Genomic DNA, 21,518 nt, shown 5'->3' with positions numbered 1-21,518 from the left:
CCTCCTGGTGCTGCTGCACTCCCTTGTATTGACGAAGGATGTCGTTTCCTCTTCCAACTGTGTGGGAGAGGGAGCTAGAAAAGGACAGCAGCTACTTTCACTTGTGATCCACAATGAAGATAGCCTGCATGTGGGAATAAGGAGGGCACTGGATGCGCCCACCTCCTGTGGGTTCGCTGGTAAGCTGGATCCCAAAAGAGCGTTCCCTGACTCCAGTGAGCAGCTTATGTTTCTCCCAAACAAGCTTCTTTAAAAGTCTATTTATTGCTTCTGTCTACAAAACTGAGCCCCGCTGATATAGAGCTCTCACATGGCGGCTTCTACCTGTAGACCTCAAAACAATTCTGCAAGGGGGGGGGGAAGAACCATCACCCCATTTTACAGATAGAAAAGATGGAGGCACAAGGAGGTGAAGTGACTTGCCCAAGGGAATCCATGAGATCAGTGGCTGAACTAAAAACAGAGCCCAGCTCTCCTGGGCCCCAGACCTGTGTAATCCTAGTGGGCCTAGCATAATCTACTAAATTATAGTTCATCTCCATAAATTGTGTTTGTCACAAAAAAGTGAACAAAATGAAACACACAAGTCCCTTAGAAGGAAAGTAAACTACCACACACCTGAGCCTGTAAGCCGAATACCCAGCAGCAAGATTTCTGGCAGCATCTGTGGGAGTTTTCCTTTGGCCCAGTCCGTACAGTGGGGGCTGGTTTGAAGTTTTTCAGCGGTGGGATCAGTGAGATTCCTGCAGAGCTCATACTAAAATATCCTGTGTAAATCTCTGCTAATTTACTCAGAGATGAGTATAGGCTCATCAATTTTTGGATTGAGGATTTTTTTTTAAATAAAATCAAGGTAATGGGATTAAATTTACTGCTTTCTCAGGGGAGATGTAAAAATAAAAACCATCCTGAGGAATTTAAAACTCACCTTCTTTTAGCACTTAGTGCTTCCAGGCAATCGGCCCTATGACCAGAAAGTAATAGATTTGTTTTATATGAGGGTGGTTCAGAAACTAAAGGCTGTTTGAGATGAAGCCATTTTGTGTGCAGTGAGTGGGAAACTGGGAAACTACACAGCAGCAGGGAACAATGATAGCAGCATTGTTAAAACACACCCATTATTTATGATTATGTGGAGAAGTGATGTGGTTCACTATGATCATTGTGCTCAAAATGGTTTTATTTTGAAATTGCCGTTACTTTCTGAAACACCCCCATATAATATCACTAGTCTTCACCATCCTGTATCTCTAGTTCATTTTTCCTCTTTTTAACTATAGACAACTGTATCTTGCTCATAGACTTACTGCTGGCTTTTATGTAGTACTAGCACTCTGAACACTTACATATCCTCCCTGCCTACTCAAATGAAATTAACAAAAAAGACTCTCTTTTGTCTTTGCGTGAGATGGAGATCACATTTGGTAACTTCCTAAAGCAAAAGACTGAGTGGTTCTCAAATGTTTTCCTACTGCGATCCATTTGCAAAGATCCATAGCCTGTTCTGACCCATAACCCCCTGGCCCTGCCAGCACCCAACCCCCAGTCCCCTGCCTCCATGGGCCATATGCTGGTGTCCCTCACTCCTGACCCACAATCCCCTGCCGCCCCAGGGGCCTCCATCCCACTCAGGCCAGAGCACAGGGACTCCAGCTCATGCGAGCAGCAGTGGAGTGAGTCCGGCCTCAGGATACACTGGAGGGAGGAGGAAGAGAGGCCTTTGGCACCGCCTCTGCCCTGGGCTGGGGCTGCCACGCTGCACCAGGCAGCCTGGTCATGGTCCCTTCCACCCCCGGAGCAGTCTTTCCTGGCCCCCCTACCCCCACGAGCATGGGCACTGGGCTCAGTGCCACCAGCCCAGCCATGTAGCTCTCCCCCACCTTCCTGCCTCACCAGAAGGGGCAGGCACCTTCCCCACCATCCCTCTGCCCTGCTGCAGCTTGACCCTTTGAAATTTTCTTGCAACCAACTTTTGAGTCATGACCCACAGGTTGAGAAACGTTGATCTAGCTCAGAAGAACAGGAGATGGCTTTATTAACTAAGGTTTGTAACACTTTTGAAGAACATTGCGTGTCTGGGACTACAGAAATATTGTGTCTAGCTAAAAGTGTAATACAGACATATTACTGGAGAGAGAAGCTTTATTGTCAACTGCGTGGGGCAATGGCCTGGGAACCAGAAGACCTGGACTCTAATCCTACTTGCTTCCACATGCAGGTGTCATGGGTCACAGTGAGGTTCTGGAGAAGGTGGAGTACTTCCCAGGCCTGGGAAGCCATCTCTTGTAGCAGGCTGACATCGATGAAGAAATCCAACATCGCTTCAAATGTACAAGCACAGCCTTCAGACACCTGAGAAAATGGGCGTTCAGAGATCATGACATCGGATCCGAAACCAAGCTCATGGCTTATCAAGCGGTTATGATCCCTACCTTACTATATGGAGCTGAGACATGGACAATGTACAGGAGACACCTCAAGTCGTTGGAGAAGTACCATCAACATTGTCTGCAGAAGATCCTTTGAATCCAGTGGGAAGACAGATGCACCAACATTAGCATCCTCTTGCAAGCAAACACCATGAGCATCAAGGCTATAATCATCCAATGTCAACTTTGCTGGGCTGGCCACATCAAACAGATGTCCAACTCCAGACTCCTAAAGCAAGTTTTATTTTCCCAGCTCAGTAAAGGCGTACACTCAAGAGGAGGGCAAAAAAAGCTCTTCAAGGACATACTCAAGGCCAGCTTGAGAAATGCAACATCACATCAAGTCATGGGAGACTATTGCCAAGGACTGCCCCAAATAGAGGAAGAGTCTGCTGTAAGAATCTCAGTGTTTTGAAACCTTACAACAGGAGATGGAAAAGCAGGAGCAGCAGAAACAATGTCACAGACCGAATCAAGAGTCCAGTTATTCACCCACAGTTGCACCCAGGATTCCTTTTTACCAAAGACCCCCAAGGATTGGCACGGCCCCTTGTCCGATTTGGTATCAAGTGAACTTTAGTAGTAGGCTTATTTCAAGATGATTATCCTTGCAATATGACCTGGCAAATGGTTCCTTAGACATTACAGCAGCGACCTTCAGTGTTACTGGCCTCAGATCCTCTGCTGGGTGTGTGGGATGTTAGTTTCAGGATTTCTTGTTACTCAAAGCAAGAATTCCATGGCTGCTCCCGTCTCCCCAGGGTGGCAACACAAACACACACTGTCTCTGTCCACTATTTTTGTAACTTCCTTATCTCCAATCCTCAAGTTTCTAACTCATCTGTTTAGATAAGGTACTCCAACCCTATTCCGTTTTTCATTTTCTTTCCTTTTAAAGAAGCAACTGTACCTGGTTAGCCCACTGTACCAATCACAGCACTCACTTTCCCAGTGCCTTATAAGGCACTCTGTACAATTTAAATTGCTTAGTCCTGGGAAGGCCTACAGTTATGCTAAGAGCCTGGGCATAATTCAGTTTCCCTGTTACACGCACCCCATGTGCCCAAGTTGCAACAGAGTCTGTCAGTCCTAGATCGGCCTCATCAGACATCTTTAGACCCACAGATGAGACATTCATGGAAAACAATCATCCGTGAGCAGGAGGGATTGCCAAATGAGATCAGGATTCACTCCAATTAAATTTGACGTGTGGGATGAAGCCAGTGTAAAAGCACCATCAGGGAGCTCAGAAACATGGTCAGTGTCAGAGCCAGGAATACCAGGAACATGGGCAACTCACATCACCTTTCTGTGCTTCATTTTCATGCCGCTACTGAACCTGTAAATAGGAGATGACCAGATTTATCTTCCTTTGCAAAATGTTTTGAGATCTCTAGATTACATGCCATGTAAGAGAGCCAAGTTGTATTATATCTACTGCCTCAGTAAGATTAATGTTTTCTAGTTCTAGATTTGTTTTTGCTGTTCCACAGATGTCAGCAAGCATGGGGGGCCAAATTTAGTTCTGAATAAAATGGCAAAAAAAGTTTTCCTCTTACCCAGATTTCACTTGCCCAAATTTTGGACGTATCCAAGTTCTCCGTGTGCTACAGACTCAGTGAGATAAGTTACTCAGATGATTTTCTACTCATTTTCTTCAGCACATGTGATAACTTACCTAAAGCAGAACTGATTCACTGTTTGACAGTTTACTTAACCTGAGCTTTTTAATAGCTTGTCATTTTCCCCATACAAAATCCAAGCCATTCTCTTCCTCCTCCAGAGCAATAATCGGGATAAGGGATCTATGGTAATGACTAATCTCTACCATAAAAAACCTGCAAGAACCATAAAAGAGATGGATCCCCGACAGCCCTGCACAACTTGAAAGCTCTTTTTTGGCTCTGAAGAACAAGAATTTTAACCTGAAAAAAGATCCCGAGTAAGGAGTCTCAAAGAGAATAAATGATAAATCCATACAACAGCCCAAAGGCATTCACTAGAAAGCCCAGGTGACCTTTTAATGTAGGCACAACTTCTGCCTCAGGTGCAGCCAAGAATAATTAGTCGTCTCACTATGTCTCAAGCAAACAGGTTGAAGTAACAGGTCACACCTCACTTGCTTTTGTGAGTAGCCATAATGTAGCTCTCTCAATCATTCCCCACTAGCTGCAGCTCTACAGAGCTGTTACCATTGACAGTAGCCAACAGAATGTGTAACAGTGCTATTAACATTAACCTTTTACATCAAGGGACCTCCTGTTACTTGATCTATGCCGGCTAATGTCTTTAATAAATCCTACTGGTGAAAGAGAGCAGCTCATCCTAGCCAGCAACACTGTTCATTACAGGATCATCTATTTCCAGAACAGTACTAGAGGAAAAAAATTGTCCCAAAACAGTTTGGAGGGAGGAGAGACTTTGCCCATGAGATCAAAATACAGCTAAAAAAAAAAAAAAATCAATGGGAAACAGAATCAGGGCAACCAGCAACATGTGCAGACATCCCATTTCTACAGTGAGTATCAGCAAAGCCTTCCCATTGCCACAGCGTGTGCTGGCAGAGGGGAAAACAACACATTGTTATGTAGATTCCACAGTTTTTTGCAAGGGATTGCCCAGCAACGGAGCAAAGCTTTCACTAGATGGATTCCAGCATTGAAAAAGAAACAAAACAGTTGTGGGACCATGCAACAGCATTGGCCCAAACTACCACCACTGGTAACCCCGGGAACTCGGAGCACAATCTCACCGCCACTTCCATCAATGGAAACAGAAGCAAAAGCATGCCCTGGAGGTACTGGGAGGTGCGTGCAATGCTTTTCAATTACCCTTCTGGGTGAGCCAGATAAGTGGCGCTGGCACCAGGAAGGAAGCCGTTGATCCCACACCCACCTGTCTAGAAGTGCTGGCGATAGGAGGAGCCAAAACCCAAACTAGCTCTGAGCACAGGGGAATTCACAGCTCTCATGATACATTCTGAGTTGACTGGCAGATGAGTCCCATTTTATACTCTCATTTATTAGCTAAGAATTACCTAATTCCCCAAAACAATCAGTGATCGGTTTGCCCGTTTGAAATCATTGAGTATTAATCCAATCTGAAGATTACTAAAGGACCCACTAGCAAAAATCAGGTTTGCAAATGCTTTCCTTGATCTTCTGCACTTTCCAGAGAAAGCAGAAGAACATAATTTAGAGCCTTGCCTTTATAAACCCCATTAATCTCCACTTGCCCTGTCTGGTTGTTGCAATTATCAGATTTCCTGAGATTGTTTTTAATTATTATTTTGGCAGGCACAAAAAAAAGTTTACTATTTTTCAGAAGGGCAGTGGCAGCAATACTTTATCATTGAGATCATCTGTGTTTGTGTTTCCTTACTCAAAATAAATTACTGGAGAAAAATTCATCTATTTTTCATAGACAGACTTATAAATGGAGCTCTGGCCAACTGTAAAGATTTGGAGAGATTAAAAAGCAGCCTCTCAGTTGGAGGAATGATTTTGTGTTATTTGTCTTCCACAGGGGAAGCATCCTGAAACAAACAATCACAGGCCACGTCCAGGATAACAGCAAACAAACGAATATTGAAACACTCAAACACTACACACATTAACCAACTGTGCCTTCTGTGGGGAATATTTCTTCTCAGAAGACCATGCCCTCTTTACTCTATTAATGACAGAGATATTTGCATGAGTATCAAGCAACTTCTGAGTGAGTTATAGCGATGAAAGACTTCATGCTTTGCAGCTACTGAAATGGTGTCTCAAAAGTAGACAGGTGGTTCAGATTTTCCAAGAGCTAGCATCTTCCTACTCAAATCCAGACTGAGCCATGGTCACCTCATTTTGCACCCACTACACAGCACTGTTTCAGTACATCGGGTACCACCTGTCCAGCAGCAATAGATTCTTCATGCTTTAGAGAAGAAAGCGTTCACCTCCTGACCAAATTAAACCATGAATGTCTTCATTGATGCTATACCAACTTGTGTACATCACCAAGTACGTCCGAGACCACTTCTCACAGCTCTTGGTGCCGCACCTCTGAATCTGTTCCACTGAGAGGAACAGATGGGAGGACTTAATTCCCCTGGCCCCTGGGACTGGTGAAAAAGCACTGGAAGAACAAGTCTCTAACAAAAAAAGGAGGCAGGTTACCAGTTTGAGTGACACTTTGGCTCAGAGCCAGCCAAATTGGGTCTAAACTGAAGAAAGACATGTGCATGCAGTAGGAAGGATAAGGCCTGTGCGTAATGGAAGAGAGGACTGAAGTCCCCTGCCACTCTAAGCTCTCCAGGTGGATAGGGAGCGGGACTTTGCAACCGAAGCCAAAAGGGCCCCAATGCCCTGGTGTACCTGTGGCCACATATTTCCTTAACCCATCACTATTCTTCCCCACTGAGTGCACCCAATCAATTGTAAACACTATGGATGATCAGAAGTTCCCCTGAAACACAAGCAGCGATCAACTGATACTTACATTTGGTTGTTTACTATGTAGCTCATACAATGCCAAGTGCTGGTCCTAAAAAATTTTTAATTTTTAAAAATAAATTACATGACAGTAAGTATCCTCTGCCATGTGATCAGTACTTGAACACCTGTGGAAAACAATACACACAATCTTTTTTAAACTTATCATGCCCATTTCCAATCATTCCAAAAATACGTCTAAATATAGAATTAGTATGTACAAGCAAACCCTAAGGTAGCTTGCAAAGGTAAGTGGATTTAGGAGGTTTTTTTCCCTTTCGACTGAAAAACTGGCTAAGTAGAAAGGAAATTGGCTGGGAGAGGGGAGATTCCACACTCCTGAGAAGCAACCAAAAGGACAGGTCCAGGAGAGGGAATTTGTAATTCAAGGCGGCTAATCCTAACCCTGAAGAACATTTCAGTTCGGTAGGGAAACAAGCAGGGAATGGTGTTTAGGTGTTTTAAATGTGGCAGGCGCCAACCTTTTTGGCAGATGTGCTACAAGATAAACCCTGCCCCTTCCCCAAGTGCCACTCCAGTCCCATTCCCAATCCGCTGTTCTGCTTTCCCCTCCTTGTCTGCCCTGTTGCTGTTCTTGCCATCTGATCTATTGCTCTGCTCTCTTCTGCCCACCCTGTCTTCTGTTTTTTCTGCTCCCTGCCAGGTTTGCTGCATGCCACACAAAGTGGCTGTACATGTAACTCATGGTACAGGTTGGCCACTCCTGCTTGATTGGTTTGTCAAGATCTGTGTTGCTCTTGCTCTGGCCAGATGGAAGAAAGGGTGACTTTAGAAACTGCTTGCAAAATCTGTGCTTATTTGCTTCAGCTAGGACCTGAACCTAAACCCTAGAACAGGGGGTGGGCAAAATAGGGCCCATGGGACAGATTCAGCCCACCAAGGCATTTAATTTAGCCCGTGTAAGGGACTGAGGGACCCACCAACCCAGGCGCAGGGGGCAGCTCAGACCATGGCATGTGTGGCTGGTTTTGCCAACCTTTGTGTGCATGGTGTGGCAGCTGGACTGGGCTTCCCAGCAGCCCCCGCAGTAGTGACTCACACTGTCTGGCTGCTACTGCCAGTCTGCCCTGGAATTAGTACCAAAGAAAGCGGGTAGGCAGGGGACCCGTGAAGACTGGCCTGGGACCATTGCAGTCAGGGCACACTCTGCCAAGATGGGGCCGCAGGCAGGCAGGGAGTAGTGTCCAGGATCACGGGGCCGTGACAGCTCAGGACCGGGGCCCAAGGTAGAGCCTTGATCCCTGGATCCCCAGAACAGGCATCTGTCACGGAGACATGCAGGGAGCGGATTGAGGCTCTGCCCAAGACTGGCCCATGCTGTCACTTTTCTGTGATCCATGCCTGCCTGCCTACCAAACCCCATCCACCCAGCTGAACATGCCCTGCCCATGGTGGGGGGGATCCCATGGAGACGCTGCTTACCTACCTGCTCCATCTGGTGCCCCTGGCTGTGGGTGCAGGGTAGATAGGACCAATTGCCCTTTCCCTCCTCATTGCACTGGGCTGGGTCAGCACCCCTCTCTCCTCAGCTCACAACAGAACTACTTATATGGCCCTCCAGTCCAAATAATTGCTCATCACTGCCCTAGATCTAGGTTGAAGCTAGGAGACAGAATACTCTTTACTTACTAGCCCAGGGGTTCTTACCTTTTTTGGACCCTCAGAAAATGCCAGGTCTTAGTTTTCACTCACACTTTCATAAAAATAATTCTTTTATTACAAAGAACTCAGAAAGTCCAAAATAGGTGAAAATGTTTTGACACTACAAATGTCTATATGATCTCTCTGGTTTTATCTTGTGAATCACATTTACACACCTAGCAAAAGCTAACATTGCACAGCACCCCAAAAAGATCTTAAGTCACCCCTAAGTGCCTGGTTCAGAACCACTGTGCTAGCCAGCTGTAGTCAAAAAATACACACCCCAAACATACTAGAAACCAAGGCAAAGTCTGGAAGATTGTATGAACCCAGCATCTTAGGACCCCAATAGAAAACTGAAGTAGTTCTGTGACATGGAATGTTTTATGAGTGCCAGAGAGAGCTAATCTATCATGGATTGAGACTACTGGCATTTTAAATCATCAACAAACCCATATTATGCTCACCCCCACAGAAGCTAGTTGTATTAATCTATTCTTCCTGCTTCCATAGTCAGTTGTCACACCAGAGGTCAGTAAACTTAACTTCTCTAACTCCATCAGCACTGCAGGTCCCCATCACATTTCAGGTGAAGGGGCTATGTGAAGGAATGAGGCTACATGCTGCACACAGGAAGAATTTAATGGGCCTTACAAACCTCCAGAAACTGTTTTTTCCCCCTCTAGTACCACCTATATAGAGATCTCATAACACCAGAAGCACTAGGTATGCCTCATGCAACCACTTGGGGCAGCAAGTCCAATACAGTATATGCATTTACCAGCCCTTGTAACCAACAATTGCATTTGTAACTCAAAAGTACACTTGCTATAAGTAGAACATACTGCTCTTCTAAAATGCAGCTAATTCTGACATAACAGGGTCAGGCAGGCAAACAGCAGGTTTAGAAAAGTTGTGAGAGAGGATATCAGCTATGGTAGGATTGAATTTATTTTTTTTAAAGCAACATACAAGGCTAAAACTACCACATGTCCAATAGGGGAAGAATGCATTAAATCAGGGTTCGAGCTACAATGGTTTCTCTCGTCTCCCCCAGAGATGATCACTAGCTCTCATATGAAATCAATAGGAAGAAAAAAAACCCCTCTCTAATAACATCACCCAAACCCCATGTTAGGCCACATACAAAAGGAAAAACAAATCTTTCCTTACCTGTAAATAACATGAATGCTTATTAGCAAATTTAGTTTATATCCGCTATAAGTCAATACACATTACAGCTGCTTACAGATGCAACTCTCCACCCCCAACCAGTGTTTTACTGTACAACAGAGCCCAGCACATGCCCCAGACGATCACATTAGTTGGACCTGGCTCACCCAACATCTGTATCAGTTGAGTGCTTTAGTAGGGCTTTTTCGTCGCTTTTATCCAATAGCCAATGGAATCAGCTTCAGATAAAAGCATCCAAAAGCCCTGCTGAAATGCTTGATCTATACAGACATGGCAGAGCCAGGTCAAACTAATATGTAAAACATGTTCCCCACTCCCTCCCTCTTAGCAGTCTATGTTACTAATCATGGACTAGAGAAACTGGACTTAGACCAACTTTCACTGGCACCACAAGCATGTTGGCAGCTTGTCAGTCTCTGTTCCGTTAAGCACTTCTGGTTCTTAACACTGACTGGATGGAGGGCAGCAGGAGCTCCACTCCAGATGCTAGATTCCATAAGAGGCTCACTTACTGAAGAGTGCCACGTATTAGCCAAAGAAAACTGGTACAAAATCTGGCTGACTACTTTTTTCACCATATTTTAATAGGACCTGTACCTTCCGTAAGATATATGGACCACTTCTGAAGCTTGTAGGTGTTTATTAAATGCCAAAAATTAAAAGCAGACACAGGACTTTAGTTATGTAACTTTATTCTTTTAAAGTAAAAGAAATCAACTCTTATGCGACCAGGGCAGAAGCTGTGGATGATTCACTGAAAAAAAGAAAGATAAATTAGTTGCTGTGGCAGCTACTCAAAACAACTGCCAAAAATCCAACCTCAAACCAGAGCCTGACAACATTAAAAAAAAGTGTCAGCGTTATTCATTATATCCTCAATTATCACCTACTCACTTTCCTTCATTCCTCTCACTGTTCTAAGGCTGCTCTCTTGAAACACAAGCGAGCTGTATTCTTCTTTTCATGGCTGTGCCATTTCAGCATCAGCAACCTTCAGCTTATCTAAAGTTACACTTTCCAAAACTAGAGGCTCACTCAGACATCCAAGGAAGGTTTAGCCAACACTAAGGAACAACTTTTCTGGTGGAAACTGCAAATGGTTGGAAAGTCAAACGTCACAGTGAGCAACCTCCATTTTTAAACAAAACATGCACAGCTGACATATGAACAAGGATGACAGGAGGTTTCAGACTCTGCCTCGTTAGAGATGCTTAATACAAATAGAAAAGATTCCACTATTATACTGTAAAATGTTACTCTAACATACAAACTTATGTTTGCAGGATAAGCCCGAATTTAACTCCACTCTGCTATTGGCCATGGATTGTCCAGCATTTAAATATAGTCAAATTTGGACCACCAGCTACTGCTCTGCTTCCTTATTTAAGTATACATTGATCATATAAAAATGCTATCCTAAGATTTCGAGCTTTAACTTCACTATCAACTATGGGGCATGGGGAGCCAGGGGGGATTCTCCATAGCAAAAAAGGAGGAAAAGCCAATTAAACACTTACTACTTCCAATTGGGTGGTAGCACTCTCTTGGTCTTGTAGTAGCGAGCCAGCCTGTGAATTCTGCTCTCAATCAGAATCAGGCGGAATTTAGCATCTTTATCCTGACAAAACAAATAAGAAACAGTCAAGTAAAGAATTTCCTCTTTGGCATCCAAGATAGTCTATTTACAAGATAAGCTTTAGTGAAATCCAAATGTCCACTATTGTACAGGCTGGTATTTCCCACTTTTAGATTTTAATCCTGATCATGAGACACACCAGCCTAGTCAGCTGAAATGCATATGGATTCTCTGTAAAAGCATCAATAACTTTGAGACCAGCATTAACCTGGAAGACATTATCTACAACAAAAGAGCTAGTTTTTATTCAGGCATGCCATTTACATTTTATTAAGCTGAATAGCCAAGTTTTCCTCAACTGTACTGAGAATCTCTTCTCAGTGAAGTTGCTCTTCATTTACTTCTCTGCAGAACAGAGGTAATGATACCAAACACTCTCTTAAAAACAGCTCTACCAACTAACTTTGTAGGAGGTGGGTGGCATTATTTAGATGCCTGAACTTGACTTCCACCTGGAATCAAAACCAGATCTTTAGCTTATAAAACTAAATTTTATCCTGAAAACTTGCAACAATATCCAAACAAATAGACAAACCAGGTTTATCTTCGATATCAATTTCAGTTGACAAAAAAGTGAAACCACAAAAACTTCCATGCACAAAAAATAAAAAGAAGTTTTTAAACTAACAAACTAGCACATGTAGTTTCTAAGTACCGCAGCGGTACTGAATCCAAAGACTTCTGCGGCTAGCAAAGATTTTTAGGACATCTTATTTTCATTTGTCATAATGTGCCATATTTGTCACCTTTTGCCATACAAAAACCACTAGTCGTCAGGGCAACATGCACATAATGCGCTTTTAAAAGCGCCCAGTGCTGCATCTCATGTTTGTATAAATGGTAAAAAGCACATCAGCACTGAGAAAATGGCAGCAGTGCTCTTTTGACCTAACACATCGAAGGTGTGTTAGTTTCAAAGTGCACCGCTGTCATTTTCTCAGCGCCAATGTGTATTTCACCATTTATACAAACATATGAGATGCAGTGCCGGGTGCATCAGTCTGCATGCTCCACAGACTAGATAAATCAAGTCTGCTCCAATGTGCTGGATTTCCAGTCCATCAGGGCAGACAAAGGTATGTGTATAAATGCTGCAGCAGCTTACTTTTCTGTTCCTCTCAAGATGTTTGCGAACAGCAACGGCCTTCTTGATCAAATGGTACAGATCCTCTGGAAGGTCTGGAGCAAGTCCTTTGGATTTAAGGATCCTCAAGATTTTGTTGCCAGTGACAAAACGAACCTGGGCAACACCATGAGAATCCCTCAGGATGACACCTAAAATGGACAATCAAGTTTAGATAAAGGAATCTTTAAAAATCAAACAAGAAAACAACAACAACAACAACGAGCCCCACTATTCCACAGGCTCACTCAGACATCCAAGGAAGGTTTGACCAACACAAAGGAAAAACCTTTCTGGTGGAAACTACGAATGGCTAGAAGACAATCATCACAGTGAGCAGACTATTAGGAAACATTGGATCCAGAGAACTTCACTGACGACTCATCAATCCACCTTATTCTGTAGATTAAGAAATATTGTATAACTTACTATTGCATGTTTATGATAGCAAGTTATGTCATACAGTACCATAGAAATAGGTCTTGTTAAACCAGCTTTTCCTCTGTAGGCAAAAAAACTCTCTTTGAGATGACGCATATTTTTGAGATTGTTGAACTTAACGTACATGCTTCAAACAAAATACTTAAGAGGCAAAAAAATAGGTTTTGAGATGTAAGTTTGGCAGGGACACTTTACCTAAAGCTTGTCAAATTAATTTTAGTCCAAGCCCACTACCACTATTTTGAAGGGTGGGATCACTTATAGGATACGGAGGCTGGCTGGAACACAGCAATTATCACGCTCCAGCAGACCCGATTCATCAAGTCTGCTCCAACATACTGTAATTACAGTGCATCGGAGCAGCCTCCTGGCTCACGTACAAGCACTTTACTGTAGTAGCTTAAAAAAAACAGACAGACAGACGAGCAGAGGAGCATGCCTAACTGCAATGGACTTAGATAGGGACAGGAAAGTGGCCTCTTAAGCAGATGGCTCCCTGCACACACTTGGCCTTTATTTTTTTTTTGCAACTTAAGTTTCTGAGAAGGGAGTTTACCACTTTGGATAGCAAAGCAACAGCCACAGGGACAGGAAAGCAGACTATCCCACGGTCAGATCAGTATGGCCCGTGGGGGCATTCTGCCTTCTGTAGAAGCAGGGGACAGGGGCTCTACTGGGGACCACTGAGAGCATTTCACCCAGGCAGGATATGGTCTGCCCCATCCCCCTGATTTCCCCGGGGCAGAAGGGTCACAGGAAGAGGTGACATGAGGGCTAGGGCGGGGCTGGCCCTGCCTCGAGATCTTCTCCCCGTGGCCCCCTCAGCTCCGTGCCCCGTGAGAGGAGGATGGGTGCCGCACACGGCCCTTACCGATCTGCGAGGGCGTCAGCCCCTTCTTGGCCAGCTTGTAGATCTGCTCCTTCACGTCGTCCGACGTCAACTTCAGCCACTAGGAGAGACCCGAACCAGCTGCAGCCACGACCCGCCAGCACGTGGCAACCTCCCGCCTTCCCTCCCCGCTCCCCAGGGCGCGCGCGGGGCGGGGCCGCGCCAGGGCACCCGCAGCGGTACTTACGGTGGGGACGCTGCGGCGGTAGGGCAAGGCCGACTGCGACAGGCCCTTCCTGCGGGAGAGACGGCGAGCAACATGCGTGAGGCAGCGAATACCAGCCGCCCCCTCCCCCCACTCCGGCTCCGGCCCCGGCCCCGGCCCCGGCCCCGGCCCCCGCCCGCCGGCCGCAGCCTCACCCCGGAGCGTGCATGCGACCCATGATGGCGCCGGGTAGCAAAAGAGCGAGCGGAAAAGGTTCGCGGCGTCTCCCCCTGGCCTTACTTCCACCGGAAAGAGCGTCACAGCGCCATGCCACACCCCTTCCTTCAACCGCCTCCTGCCGCTCGCCCCCGAACGAGACTACAATTCCCAGAGGCGACTACGACTCCCGCCATGCCCTGGGACAACCCGCGGAAGGGACCCGCTCCGCCTTTAAGCATGACCTCAGGGGCGTTCTGTATAGCTGGGGTTGGGCCAATCAGAGGCGACGCAGGGGCGGGTTGGACTCGGCTGGCGCCGAGCCCGGGGGAGGGAGGGGCACATGCGCGGGTGACCGGCCCGCCAGAGCAGGCCGTGCGCCTGCGCGGCGGCTCATGTTGCGTATCAGTGCCGGCCGCAGGGAAGCGCGGGCGCCGGGGGGGAGGGGTGCACGGAGCCCTTGCCTCTGGCTCTGTTGCAGCACGCTCCCTGGGACCCGTGTTCCTCTCGCTGCAGCTTACGGCTGCCTCTGTGCGCACACGTATGTGTGTATGGACGTGTGCGCACAGGCACGTGCAGGTGTGTGTGCCTGTGCCGGCACGTGTGTGTACGTGTGCGTAGGCGTATGTGCACATATTCATAGCTGTTCATCTACATGTGCACCACCCCGCTGCTTGAGTTAGCTTGGAAGGTGCAGCCATCCCCTGCCTTCTCAAGAAAACAGCTCCCCTTCCTGTGGTGTGCCCACCCTAGTGTCTGCCAGGCCGCGGCCTGTCCCAGTAATTCGCCACAGAGGGTTAGGAGCTGGCCTCCTCCAAGGGCCTGGGCGGCGGAGGGGCTGATCTCCAGGACATGAATTCTTCCCAACCTGGCCAGCGTTGTGACACCTACAGAAATGTTCAGTTTGTTTTATTCAAATGTTTCCCCCCCACTGATAAAGATCCTGACATGGTCTGAGCACGTTGGGTACTGCGCACCTGAGAGATTGCCAGCTGAGCAGAGGATTCTACAGCAGTCGCATGAGTGGTGGAAAGAGGTAAAGGAAGCATCCAACATGAGTGCGTTTGGAGATGGAGACTTGGGGGCAAAGGACAAGCATCGCCGCATGGGAAGTCCAGGTTGAAGTTCCTTTTCTTGCAAACCAGTAGCAACCACCTGTCTAGAGAAGGGAAGTCAGTGCTTTAACGTTGTGTCTTAGGGCAGGCCTGTCCAACCTTAGGGTGACTCCAGGCTGCCCATGGCGTAGGCCCTGCATGGGCAAGCACACCCTGTTACTGCTACTGATCCCTCCCCTCCACCTCTCCTCCCTCCACCATGCTAGACAAGCCTCTAACACTGCCACCCTGTGGGGGCTTCACCCCCCTACTGCCTTATCACACAAGGGAGCCCCACGCCTCAGGAACACCCTTGTAGGGTTACTATATTTCCAGGTCCAAAAAAGTAGGTCCACTGTTAACTTTCTAATCCGTAAATCATAGAAATAAAGAGAGCCTGTTTGTCAGTATGAGAATGCACAGGGTGTCCCGGCCCACTGTGCTAGGAACAAAGTATACAGTAGCAGTAGATATAAGCAGCAAATCCACATGGCTAATCAGTGTCATAATCCATTTTTTCACTAAAGTGTTTCACAGTGTACTACAGAGATGGGATCTACGTATGCACAAGAAGCTTATCTAGCCATTCACCTTCAAACCTCTGCATGTCAGTCACCTTATTTCAGCTGTGCTATCAGTATGAGACACAATGCTAATAAAATGGTTTTGTAGGGACCCAAACCTCAAAGCCTCCAAGTGCTCATGGCTCTGGGAAATAGTATTAATATGGTGTACACAAAATCGGAGCACATACTATCATTCTACTCTGTTTGAATGACTAGTACTGATTAACTTGGAAAGAGAAACCACAGTCTGAACCCTATATAATCCTCAAGTCCAGTGCTTCATCACTGCTGAGGTAAGTGGAAAGGGGATGCTGAGATAATATTAGATACATCTTTACTGGGCTTCCCTTTGCACCTTACCTAAACACGTTGGGAGAGCACAGGCAGAGTTCTGAAAGTTCAGAATACAGAAAGCATTACAGAGTTAAACATCAGGGCTTTTCTGTGTAAAACTATGACAAGCAGGTGTTAATAGCTTCCATTCACCTTTCAAAGAGGGCAATATACAGTGTCTTAGGAAAACAAATATTCCCCGCATGGTACCGAGAGCATAGTAAATCGTATTTAGAACACTGAAAAACTCCTAAAGTCAGTTGAATATAAATTTACTTCTGTTCTTGATACAGCATTTCTGTACTGTTTGTATTACATATTTAAAATGATATGCAAGGTTTAAACACAGCATGTATACTCCTATGTTTTGGCTCACCCATTTGGCTTTCCAAAGACGATTTCTTAACCTGTATAATGTGGCCATGATATATAATGCATGGTGATCAGAATACATCAGATCCTGAGAAGAGTGGCCTCAGGATTTTTCCTTATACACCACAAATTTATCAGTAAACAAATAGGCTGTTTACTGTTATTGGTAGCACTGCTCCAGCTCTTTGGTTAATGAATAGCCTATTGGTTCTCAGGTGGTGGTGAAAACAGAATAGCCCTCCTAACAGACACAGGACCAAGAAGTGTCTATCAGCCAATCTCCCCATGCACCAAAGTCCTCTGACCAGGAAGTCTGCCTAAAAGAGAGCACCAGGTTCATCACCAGTGCCTACTGTCAAGCACTTGATCTTCAGTAGGACCCACCACTGACATAATATGGACAGGTGTGAGTCTACTGGCCTCTCTTTATAACATTTCTTTTCAACCCCATGCTCTTGATCAAGTTTTGGAGGTAACAATGTATGGCCTGCCATAAAAAAAACCACTCATGAGCCATGTGCCGTATCTGGATAATTTTGGTCCCCTCTAGATGAGTTATCGTATTTATTCAGTCCTGTCTCCCTGCTTCTGTCTCTTTCCCCCTCCTTTGGTCCAAAGTTGAATGCTGTAGTGTAAAAACTTGGTTGTTACATAACCACGTCTTATGTAGTTACCAAACGTGACCTCCGACAGACCAATGGAAGAATCAAAATGAAAAATCATTGTAACAAGAGAAAGCCTTACCGTTCCCACTGTTAGCTTTTGCAAACCCAGCTGTGCGTATTAAGGAAATGCCCAGTACAGACCGCAGCCCCATACTCAGTGTCCTGCAAATAATGAACTCACAAAACTCAAGACCATCCTGCCCTTTAGCCCATTTAAAAGTTCATTCTAAAGTTCCCAGTCAGAGCTGCTTGTGGTCTCACAGAGCTGCCACCCAGGAGGGCTCCTCCAAGGTGAAGGATAAAGGAACAGCAGGACTGATACTGTGTCACAACGTGGCACAAGGTTCCTTTACAATGTGCCCTGACTAATGAATGGCAGTGCCCAGAGTACAAACAAATGGGGGAAAGGTCCTATTTTCAAAGCAATCATATTGCACTTCAATGAAGATTTCTCCCCCCAAAAAGTTTTAATATACACACCTGTACCGGGGGTGGGGGAGGGGTGACATGCCAGCGCCCTGCCCATTTTGTTGCCCCTCACTGACAAGCCACACACCCCCAGCCCTGCCAGTGCCCCTCACTCCCAAACAGCAGTATCCTGCCCCCCACCCCTTGCTAGTGCCTCTCACTCCCAATCCACAGCCCCCTGGTTCTGCCAGTGCCCTGCATACTCAACCCAGTCACTTGTCCTATCCCCTATGCCCCTCACTCTTGATCTGCAGCCCCCTGCCCCCCTCCTATCCCTGTCAGTGCCCCTCACTCCCAACCTGCAGCCCCTGCCCCCCCAGCATTGCTGGCATCCCTCTCTGGACCTACAGCCTCTGCCTGCCAACCCTGCTGGTGCTCACTTGCAACCCGCAGCCCCCTGGTGCTGCCAGTGCCCTGTACATGAGGCAGCCCCTGCAACTCAAGAGCCTCTGCTCCCACAGCCCTGGTGCCCTTCACTTCTGACCTGCAGACTCCTGCCCACCCCAGCCCTGCTGCAAGAAGCAGCTCCCACAGTGCAGGTGAGCCTGCTCTCTCTCCCTCTGTTTATCTGGCTTGCTGGAGCCCGCACGGGGAGCACGTGACCCCCAATAGCCAGTCACCTTGCCCGCTGCTCCCAGCTCAGAGCAGCCAGCCCTGGAGAGCAGAAGACCTGGATAGTTGCTGTTATTTTAAAAACCTGCTTGGACACAGCACAGGAGACCAAAAAAAGAAGACATGTTCAGGAAATCCCAGACAGATGATAACTTTATGCAGGCAGCAAATTCACCAAGCCTCCTACCATGCTGCCCCATGCTGCTGCCGTAGCAGCCAGAAACTGGGAGCAGCAGTGGTCAGGGGGGAACCCAGGGGCAGTGTATTAGCCCATTGAGGGCTGGATGTAGGCTTTGTGAAGCTTTGCTTTTCATTAAAAGCACTGAAAAAATTAGCATGTTAAATTCATCTTTGGGGATAAACCCTTGAAAAACAAATAGGTATTATATTACAATAGCCCCTCTACACATGCAGGTAAAGGCATGATGGGATCAGATGTGCAATCTACAGTCACAACTTCTGCCATGCTACACATTAATGGCAGGAGGCACAACTGTCAGGTTGCGCATCAGATCCTAATTGTGCCTTATCTCAGGCTCCCCCCCGTGGCACTGGCAAGAAGCTCCTGTGGCTGGGAACCCCTTAGCTGAGGGTCTCCCACCTGCAGGCATGCTTGATGCAGCCCTGGGCTGAAAGACACAGCTGCCATCGAGCCTTAGGGGTTTCATGCATCCCTGGGACTGGAAGATTGTGCTAGCCAAACCCTGCTGGGTTCTCGCACTGGGAGGCACACTGAAGGAACCCCATGCCTGCAGCTATGGGACTTTTGAGTCCTAGCAGCTGAGGTGCTGCCAGGACCCAAAGGTGGTAGCTGCTCGGGTTGAGTCCTCTCAGCCATGGGGCTTCCAGCCTTGGCTAGGCATGGTGCACCCATGTGGCTGGGAGATCAGTTAGCTGACAGGGCTCTCAGCTGCAAGGGGGACCCTGCTTCACATGCAAATTAAAGCTCAATAGCAACCAGCTATAAATTTAGTACACATTTTTTGAGGTCTAACTTTATAGCTGGTTGAAACGTTTTCTGGTGTGATAGCTACTCGTGTAGCTGGTTTCAAGGTAATTCTGCAGTTAACCGGTTAATTAAAGAAATACCTGTAACATGTAGAGGGGACCTAGCAGTTGTCTGCTTAACAAAGTTATGCTTGTTTTATTCCAACATTCTCCTAAAAAGATCCTGACCTCAATTATGGTAAAGGAGTGGGAGAAATGCAAGAATGGTAATAAAGTATTGCCACAGTCTGAAGCATTTCAAGAATCTTTACTTAGTACTGAACTATCAGTGTTGCCTTCTTAATTATGTACTTTGCTACTGAAAGTCAAGCCACACAATTTAGTTCCCACTGATTTTAAGCGATTAAGGCATTTAAGAACACTTCTTAAAGCAGATGGAAGATCAACTAAGAGAAGATGCATTGACTTTAAGAGAAAAACAAAACAAAAACACACACACACTAATGCATGTAGTTTTAATTAAAAAAAAAAAAAAAGCAAAGCAGTTCTGAATGAGAGATAAAGGAATCCATCGTTTGTCAATCAATTGTAGCCTTTGTTTTTTTTAGTGTAGGGGATACAATATCCTGTCTCTGCTGGATATCTATTGACTGCAAATGTGCTGTGGAATATTTTTCTTCTGATATACTCTCCATCATTTAAAAATATCTAGATCATTCCAGTATTTCTCATGTAGAAATACTCTCTTGCATTTTATACCAATGTATCAGTGAGACCTCACATGTAAGTCACCAAAACAGTGAAAGAAAAATCCTGCTGCCAAAATTTGACATCCTTAAGGCTGTAACAAAATATGCATGCAAACAGATCACTTGCATTGCTTTGGACTTTTCATTTAGATGTTCATAAAACTTCCTGCAGTAGTATTAGGTATAATGTAATACCAACATGCTGAACACATCTCTTCTGCGTTTTAGCCATGTAGTCAAGCGCATCATCCCATAGTTGGAATTTTCAGTAGTTGGAGACAACTCAGTTATAACCGTCAGTATACCTCCTTTTGGTTACCAAAGGAAAGAGCAGTAGGACTGTGACTTCAAAAGCTTTCAAAACTCTTGGAGAGAGGAAAGAGACAGCACAAATTCTTTATTTCAGAATAGCATTTAATGTAATTGTAGGAGAGCTGAGTCACATTATGAGTCCCATTCATTACAGGTCGGTATTTGATGGCAATATCATACATCTTTGTTAGTCATTAGTATAAATCCAATTATTTGGTTTTGTAGAGATATATAGATAATGTGAGGCAAACTACATATTTGCTCCCAGTGAATTTCATCATCTATAAAACATCTGCACTAGGTAAGTCACAGTTTGAGAACAGATAATGTGCCAGGAAAATAATTTCCTATAGACTGAGTGGTGCAATATTGCCTGAATATATTTTCATTCTATTGAGCATGCATATTCTGCAAATACCAGAAATAAGATTTTAATTTAAAAAAAAAAAAATCCACAATACTAAAGGCCTCGCAGTCACTTTAAGGCAAGATACTGATATTTCTACAGAACCTTATTTTTTTAAAATAGAGAAATTAACCTTTTATCAAAAGATCGCACATGCTTCTAGATACAGGAAACTTTAGATCATAAAAAGGCAGTAATAAAAAATTCAGTGCAAAGTCCTAAATTAGATTATTTAATAGACAAAAGGAAGAGGTCACTGTTTGTAGAGCAAGCTGTTCTCAAATATCAAAACAAGGTCTGTAGAGAAAAATTCTATTTCTGGCCGCAGGTTACATGTGTTGCATACAACAGAATCCTTTTATTTGCATTAAACAAGGTATGCAAAGCTGCTAGAGTGTGTTCATTGCAACATAGATTAAGATACTGGCAAATTTAATCCAGATTGCACTATGCTCCTTTTTCCAGTTTATTTTGAATTCACTCCTTTGTGGATGTAATATGTTAAAAGGTCAAGTCTTCATTGCTAATTTTTTTCCTAATCCATCCAGAATAGTGCAGAGAGGTGCAAACTTGGTGCTGTTTCACAATGTTTTTTTCTGGCAAGGATTCAAGACAATTTCATAGACCAAAAGCCCCACCAGACATGATCCTAAAAGTGTTGGCCAAAGTATATTTGCCAAAGGGAAAGGAAAGGCACAGAAATGAGTTGCATTATGAAGAACATTGCTAAACAGAAGTTCAGGACAAGTGCTAGCAATCATACAGTACTACGCATCTTCT

General features: G+C 45.4%; 1 protein-coding gene and 2 non-coding genes across 3 annotated transcripts; all 3 read right to left on the bottom strand.

Moving 5' to 3' along the window:
* Positions 1-10,438: 10,438 nt before the first annotated feature.
* Positions 10,439-14,335, bottom strand: RPS13 (ribosomal protein S13). The gene is made up of 6 exons (XM_090032587.1): positions 14,213-14,335; positions 14,040-14,088; positions 13,835-13,913; positions 12,505-12,674; positions 11,281-11,381; positions 10,439-10,517 (listed from the first exon to the last, which is right to left on the bottom strand). Exons 1-6 carry the CDS (start codon positions 14,233-14,235, stop codon positions 10,484-10,486), a joined length of 456 nt encoding a protein of 151 aa, XP_089888713.1. The 5' UTR covers positions 14,236-14,335; the 3' UTR covers positions 10,439-10,483.
* Positions 10,795-10,887, bottom strand: LOC149871477 (small nucleolar RNA SNORD14). The gene has a single exon (XR_016440876.1). It is a non-coding gene; the product is annotated as a small nucleolar RNA SNORD14 (small nucleolar RNA).
* Positions 12,767-12,858, bottom strand: LOC149871476 (small nucleolar RNA SNORD14). Its single transcript, XR_016440870.1, has one exon. It is a non-coding gene; the product is annotated as a small nucleolar RNA SNORD14 (small nucleolar RNA).
* Positions 14,336-21,518: the final 7,183 nt, after the last annotated feature.

The sequence above is a fragment of the Crocodylus siamensis genome, chromosome 2 (genome assembly GCF_052110815.1).
Source record: "Crocodylus siamensis isolate JL-2025a chromosome 2, ASM5211081v1, whole genome shotgun sequence".
NCBI classification, from domain to species: Eukaryota; Metazoa; Chordata; order Crocodylia; family Crocodylidae; genus Crocodylus; species Crocodylus siamensis.
This window is presented reverse-complemented; position numbering and strand designations above follow the sequence as displayed.

Bases quoted from the DNA above. Each gene is read 5' to 3' on its own strand.
- RPS13 (XM_090032587.1), bottom strand. From the start codon at position 14,235: ATGGGTCGCATGCACGCTCCGGG. The intron at 13,914-14,039 runs GTAAGTACCGCT...GGTCTCTCCTAG, and splicing joins ACCGCCGCAGCGTCCCCACC to TGGCTGAAGTTGACGTCGGA. The intron at 10,518-11,280 runs GTAAGTGTTTAA...TCTTTTTTTCAG, and splicing joins CTACCACCCAATTGGAAGTA to TGAATCATCCACAGCTTCTG.